This window comes from Papaver somniferum, chromosome 7, assembly GCF_003573695.1.
Source record: "Papaver somniferum cultivar HN1 chromosome 7, ASM357369v1, whole genome shotgun sequence".
Taxonomy (NCBI): Eukaryota; Viridiplantae; Streptophyta; class Magnoliopsida; order Ranunculales; family Papaveraceae; genus Papaver; species Papaver somniferum.
In genome coordinates this window covers 12,987,372-12,994,312 of record NC_039364.1, presented here as the reverse complement: position 1 = coordinate 12,994,312, position 6,941 = coordinate 12,987,372, and the positions used below count along the sequence as shown (strand labels likewise).

Sequence of the window (6,941 nt, the reverse complement as noted above, 5' to 3'; positions counted from 1 at the left end):
CCCCCCCCCCCCCCCCCCCCCCCCCAGCCTGCCCCCTCTAGAGTTTATGATACATATATTTATATAGTTGTATAGACTTGTATATCAAGTAACCTGGAATATTCAGGAACTTTCTTCTAGGGTTTCAGAAATATGTCGGTAGAAACGGGCCACTGAAAATGGGTCAGTAAACTGGACCAGTAGATACAGGCTGTCCGGCTTGAGCCGACAGACATTTTCCGTTAATAGTGATGTGGTTAGCCAGTATTAGTATCCAAATATTATGGTACAAACAGCTGGATAGATGGATCTGGAGTCCTAAAAAAGGACCAAACGATAATTTCCTCTATATTGGATTGAATGCGGATGAGGAAAAAATCGGACAAATCCAACAATGCTCACCCATAATTTTCAGGAAACATACGAGATTTTTTTTTTTTTTGAAACTTGTTTTCAAGCATACCAATTTTTTTGGGACGTACCCAATAAGGACAAAATAGAGTTCACTAGGTAGTAAAACCCATATCAACGATATTTGATAATGACATTAATGGCCTTATCATTTATATTTTTTAATTTTTAAAATTTAGTTCTTATTTTAAAATTTACTAGTTTTTTATTAATATTTCTTTAGGCTTTTTAAAGTGTTTTCTGTATTTATAAAACCTAGATCTATGTTCGGCTAATAACTTATCAGTCGAACTTCACTCTTTAACTATCGAACCTAAGTTCGGCTGACCCAAGCAAAAAATAGGACAACCGCTTAGCATTGTGCTTCATAAAGTGAAGTTCGGCTAACATTTTTCGTGTTTAATTATCAGCCGCACTGTTCACCAACACTTTCAGAATGAAGATCAATGAGTACTTTGGTTGATAATTCGTTTCAGTTGTAAGCCGAACTTCACTCTGTAATTAGTCGATGATGATGAAAATTGCATTCATGTTAGCGTCAGTCGGAGTAAAGAAGAGAGAAGAGAAAAAAAAAGAAATAATTAAATAATATTAAAAAATCTTATCAAAAAGTTATTTTTTAAAAAAAAGTAAATAAGAAAAGTTTTTAATAAAATTAAATAAATAATTAGTTAATTAATTAATTAAGATTAGCTAAACAATTTTTCTAGCTTTAGATACCTCTTATCAACCTCCACTAGTCAGGGTAATCATTGAGTACCTCTGGAAAAAAAAATTGGTATGCCTCCGAACTGGTTTCTTTTTTCCCCCTATTTTCAAATCCTTAAGCCCATGCATCTGGCTATATATGGAGTATCGAATAGCCCAGTTGGTTGGATAAGCCCCATGATCCAAAAAATGGAACAACTTGGCGGATCAAGTTCTTTTGCGCTTGTTTGGGTTGAAACATCCACCTCTAATCTAATAAGCATCCTAGCCCTCTATCTGATGTCATACCATCAATACCGTCATACCATTCCCCTATTTCCATCTCCATCGTCTAAACTGTGGACCCAACTAAATCTCACACCTTATTCGTCCACCACGTACATATCCCACACAATTCCCATACACCCATAATCACACCATAACAAAAGCCACAAAGCCTTTTCTAGGGTTACAATACAACTACTACTTCTATATCCAACTCCACAATCGCCTTCTCTCTTCCTCCCTTTATCATATTCACAAACCCATCCAAGGTGCCGCCGCTGCCCTCTTTTCTCTCTCTTAGGGTTTTGATTTCAGCTTTCTGAATCTGAAACTAGGGTTTTAATCATACTGTGTTACTGAATCTGTGTTTTGTTTTTGTGTTTTTGATTGATTGTAGGAGTAAGTAGGTGGTTGAAGAGAACAGAGCTTGAAAATGGTGGAGAAGACTAAAATCAGGAAAGAAGAGATTGTTACCAGAGAGTACACTATCAATCTTCACAAACGTCTTCATGGAGTGTAAGCATTCTTTTCTTTAACTCTGAAACTTCTTTTTTGGTTTCTGATTTAGGGATTTTGTTTGGGTTTTTTTTTTTTAAGTTTTTTGTTTTTGTGGTTTCTGAATCTAATATTTGGGGAATTTGTTAGGTTTTTTTTTGTGTGGTTTATGAAATTACCCATTTGGGATTAGAAGAAGATAGTGATTTGAAAATAGCAAAAGGAATGGAAGCTTGTGTGTGATGATTGTTGAGCTAGATTTGGATCTCTATGATTATTGTTTAGTCTATTGCCTTCAGAGGGAGTCTGGTTTTGTTTCCTTTAGACGGGGAGTCTGTTTTTCTGTTGTTGTTTTGTCTTGTTAAGTCTTGTTGTGTATGCAATGGAACTTCAAATATATGAGTTGGATGCTAATGTTGGTGTATTCTCAATAGCACCCAAAATACTCTTGGATGGTAATCAGTACCAGGACATTTTGATGTTTAGATTTTTGCCTTTACTTGTTATCCTCCAAAATATGCTTGGTTGGTGATCAGTACCAGTCCCCCAAAATCTTCCCTCAACTTTCCTCCCATTAGGTGTCACCAATCTAAACCTTAGATTGGTTCACCTGATGGGGGAAGATTTTGGGGGATGATGAGCATTTTCGTTAGATTTTGGTATGTCTGACACACTAGATATGTGAATGCCTCAGTGGGTACTTGTGTGCTGTTGTTTGAAGCTATGTGTATCTGATGTATTTGTAGGTAACAATGTGACAGAATTTGAATGATATACTGTTTTGGTGGTGTTGTCTAACAAATTAGATTTGATGTTATAGACTATGACTATCATTATAATACACGAGCATTGAGACAACTATGTGTGCACACTTCATTATGCACAATAAATGGTATTAGCTTGTAGCAGTTCTCCAAGTTTACCTTGCTCGAAGTGTAGTTAGTACTGATAGAACTTGTATCGTGTATTCTATAGTATCCACTTGCTCAATGTATCGTGTATTCTATATGTAAGTGATTACTGAATTTTAGAGTATTTCATAGTGGCATCATTATCTATAATTGTATGAGATATTTGTCAATTGGAAAAAACATGTTTATATGTTAGCTTTCTGTATATGCAACTTGTTACTGCTTTCTGTTTTCATGGAAGTAATATTTATTTCTTGTCACATTTAAAAACAACAGAACTTTCAAGAAGATGGCTCCCAAGGCCATTAAGGAAATCAGGAAGTTTGCCCAGAAGTCCATGGGAACAAAAGATGTCAGAGTAGATGTGAAATTGAACAAGCACATCTGGAGCAAAGGTATCAGAAGTGTCCCAAGGAGAGTCAGGGTTAGAATTGCACGAAAGAGAAATGATGATGAAGATGCCAAGGAAGAGCTTTACTCACTCGTCACTGTTGCAGAAATCCCAGCAGAGGGTCTCAAGGGATTGGGCACTAAAGTCATAGAAGAAGCTGAAGATTGATCCTTTATTTTGCTTCAACAACCATCTTTATTTTACTGGAGAGTCTAGGAAAGTTAATTTACAGATCTTGTGATACCTTCTTTAGTTTAAATTTTTTGTCACTGAATTTAGTCACATCTTTCAGATCCTATGGTTGAAACTATGTTGAGCTTTTCAGTTCCAATTTAGTTTCTTTATCTATGTTATTCTGTATTTCCCTCGTGGAGAAAATGGAAGCCTAGGTGCAGTCTGGTTTTGTTAGAGATAATAATCTAACCGGTTAGAGATAATAATCTAACCGGCTGCCTATCATGGCATTGGGTGATAATTAGATAGAAGATGTCTGACTTTGATTCATACACATGGCAACAGCCAATCTCGGCCATACCTAGTGTATAATGCTTCCTTTGTAAAGTAGGTAAAGTAGTCCTGCATTTAGGTGCTGCAGAGTTCAATAGATAATAGTTGAATACAGGACTGCCAGTGTCTTATCCATCCTGGAGGAGTGGTCCTTCATGGTGTGTAAAACTTCAAGGGAAGCCAAGGGGGTGAATTCCACTGCAAATCTCCATTCCAGCTTTTCTAAATGACTAATTTTAATTTCCTCCACAGAGACTGTGTTTTATCGCACAAAAAAAGGTTGTTTGAAACTATGTTGAGCTTTCCATTTAGTTTCTTTGTCCATGTGTTTCTGGATTGTCTTGTCCCTATGGAGAAAATGGGAAGCCTAGGTGCAGTTTGGCTGCAAGCAAGAAATTTGATCCTACCATCTTTACAATGAGCTTGAAAATGCAGTTTCACGCTTCATCACTAAAGGCTGGCATTAAGGTCATAGGCAAGCTTAGAGGCACAACCTAGTGGGAGAGAGACCAAAACGCTATTAGGCTGCCATTGTCTATCCAAAATCCAACCTGGAGGAGGCAATTGTTGTAAAACTTGAGGAAAGCCAAGACTTGCAGCAAACCATGGAAGGGTGACTTCCATTGCAGATCTACATTGCAGCTTTTTTAATGACTGATTTTAATTTCCTTCCAAGTGCTACTCATGAAAACTTCAATTACAGGTTATGGGAGATCTGCTCATGTTCTCAGTTTACTGAGGAAAACAACTCCGACTGTTTTGATACTATCATGTTGCTCTCACCAGCTCAGTAGTACAGGACTTGTTAGCCACACAAGCATCAAGCTTACATACAGTGACTAGCCTTCAAGATCTTACATACACACATACATCAAGCTTCTCATGAAGCTACATTACATAATTGTCAAACTGCATAGGAGTCAGTATCACCACCCATAAGACAGAAGCATTCAAAATTTGTTGATGTCATAGTAAAAGAATATTGTTGTACCTCTTCTCCACCGCCAAACCATCACTCTAAATGAATGGTCAATGGGCAGCTGCAAACATATGATGGTTCAAAGTCTGAACGAGTCTTCAGTATTTTGACTTACAAATGCTTACGTTCCATCTTCACTTGCAGGAGCAGTTGACAAATTTTCTTCTGGAAGGAAGTTGCCATCCTGCTGCAAGAACAAACACACAACGGTGATGTCATCCACTTTTGAAGAAGGGTAATCATGTCGCCATGCTGCACTGGCTGCTTTAACAACTGCTCTTGCAGCTACTTCCTTGTTCTCAACGGACCATACAATCGATGCAACTTCCTCGTTAGTAAGGACATCCCACACCTAATTTTCACACACCCACTGGCCACTGTTAGTTCACCAAAAAGGATAGAAAATTGTTCAAAGAATTCACTGATAAGTTAAGATGAATTCTAACTTACTCCATCGGTTGCAAGAACAAGAAACTGGTCCTCATCGGTTAAGCGAATGTGGGTTATCTGTGGGATAGCAATTACACCGTAATCCTTGAGATGAAAGTCTCCAAAAGCTCGTGCCATGGCAAGACTCATGTAATCATCATCAGCTGACCAAACACGGTGAACATCCGGTTCACCCTTGTGCGGGATAACTCTCCCCCCACATTTCCTTATTCTTTCTGCTTCTTCTGTACAACGGACAGTTCAAATTCAATCATAAACACCAACACTAACAAAACATACAATATGCATTCACTCCCTGATTACCAAGATGACGAATTACAAATAGTGATACGGAGATAACGTACTCGGCAAATCAGGTTTATGATCAATTGTCAATTGAACAGCTTTCAGTTCACCATCTGAAATTCTTCCCAATACTGCCCTTGAATCTCCAAGATTGGCAGTTACAAGATCTTGATCCTGCTCATTCAGTAAATTCAAAACTAACCAATTAAAAACAAATGAATACAGCACATTACAAATCCTTAGAACACATAAGAATCCTTCTGGGCATATATGATTTAAATTACACACAAATTTTGACAAAAACAAGAAAGAAAGAAAGAAAAAAGTTGTTACCTGCTTGATAATGGTAACTGCAGTAGTCCCACTACATGAAGAATCAAAATCCTTTTGAAGCTTAATTTCTTTATCCATAATCTTAAAAGCACTAACACAATCTCTTCTCCATTCATTAGGCTTATAAGTATTCACCAATTCACTTTCATCATAATTGCATAATCTATACCTCTCTTGTTCTAACAACAATTTGGGTAATCTATTTATCACCAAATTACTCACTTTATGACCATTTTCTCCATGTCCATCAAACACTCCAAAGAATTCTCCTCCTTCTTTACCAAATCCCTGCAAAAACCCACAAATTTTTCTTGAATTTGAATTCTGGGTATGTTTTGAAATTATCAAATTTCAAAGGAAAACATAGAGATGGATGAGATTACCTGGTAAAAGAGTGCAGAGTCCTGGTTAAGTTCTTTAGTACCAACTTGTGAATATAACGAAGCAATTCCAAACTTAGAAGAAGATCTTTGAGAATTATTGTCTTCAATGAATAGCAAATTGTTTTTATATTCATTTTCAATCATCTGATCCTCTATAGATGGAACAGACATACATAGACCCATAACTGACTTTTAAGAAGAAACTGTATAAGGATCTCTGTTTCTCTCTGTCTCTCTTGAATTTATAAGGAGTTGAACATCAAATGTCCAGCTAATTTAAGGGGTTGCTGTGAATAAGAACTGGCTGCTGCTGCTGCTGCTGCTGATGATATGTGAAATGAACTTGTGTTTTAAATGATATTTTTATTGATGTCAATGCTTTAACAGCAGCCCCAAGATGCATCAAGCAGGCAAATGAATAGTGTTTACTTTTAGTGAAACTGTTGGATAAGACCTTATCACAGTGTACTTATAAGCTGGCTTTTTTTCTCTTCTTGTTTTTTTGTTTCCATTACAAATTCAATGATGCAAAATGTCAATGTTGTGGATAAATATAGTTATTAGGACAAAAGATTCGTGGAGTTTTTACTAGAAGATCAATAAAAAGAAAAATCATTTAAAATGTCACGGTAAAACTTTCTTAGATTACCAAAAGATTCATGGATATGTTTTGAGAATTTAATTTCGCGCGCTCTTTCCAAAAATATTAATCCGACCGTTTATTTGATTGGTTAAGTAATTATTGATTGGTTAAGCATCTCTAGATGTTTATTTTTTCCTCCCGAGTTAGTTAGGTTGTCTTTTCAAGATTTAAATGCTAGTAGAGACATCAGCTTATGTGAAGT

The 6,941-nt window shown here is 36.6% G+C and overlaps 2 protein-coding genes across 2 annotated transcripts; one reads left to right on the top strand and one right to left on the bottom strand.

The window, feature by feature from the left end:
• The first annotated feature begins 1,563 nt into the window (after positions 1-1,563).
• Positions 1,564-3,532, top strand: LOC113295733 (60S ribosomal protein L31-like). Its single transcript, XM_026544057.1, has 3 exons — positions 1,564-1,631; positions 1,760-1,878; positions 3,045-3,532. Exons 2-3 carry the CDS (start codon positions 1,796-1,798, stop codon positions 3,325-3,327), a joined length of 366 nt encoding a protein of 121 aa, XP_026399842.1. The 5' UTR covers positions 1,564-1,631; positions 1,760-1,795; the 3' UTR covers positions 3,328-3,532.
• An 817-nt stretch (positions 3,533-4,349) lies between these two features.
• Positions 4,350-6,548, bottom strand: LOC113295730 (probable protein phosphatase 2C 72). Its single transcript, XM_026544053.1, has 5 exons — positions 6,097-6,548; positions 5,714-6,001; positions 5,440-5,554; positions 5,096-5,319; positions 4,350-4,997 (listed from the first exon to the last, which is right to left on the bottom strand). Exons 1-5 carry the CDS (start codon positions 6,277-6,279, stop codon positions 4,767-4,769), a joined length of 1,041 nt encoding a protein of 346 aa, XP_026399838.1. The 5' UTR covers positions 6,280-6,548; the 3' UTR covers positions 4,350-4,766.
• Between the last annotated feature and the right edge of the window lie 393 nt (positions 6,549-6,941).

Bases quoted from the DNA above. Each gene is read 5' to 3' on its own strand.
- LOC113295733 (XM_026544057.1), top strand. From the start codon at position 1,796: ATGGTGGAGAAGACTAAAATCAGGAAAGAAGAGATTGTTACCAGAGAG. The intron at 1,879-3,044 runs GTAAGCATTCTT...TAAAAACAACAG, and splicing joins CACAAACGTCTTCATGGAGT to AACTTTCAAGAAGATGGCTC.
- LOC113295730 (XM_026544053.1), bottom strand. From the start codon at position 6,279: ATGGGTCTATGTATGTCTGTTCCATCTATAGAGGATCAGATGATTGAA. The intron at 6,002-6,096 runs GTAATCTCATCC...GGGTTTTTGCAG, and splicing joins ACTCTGCACTCTTTTACCAG to GGATTTGGTAAAGAAGGAGG. The intron at 5,555-5,713 runs GTAACAACTTTT...CTGAATGAGCAG, and splicing joins CAGTTACCATTATCAAGCAG to GATCAAGATCTTGTAACTGC.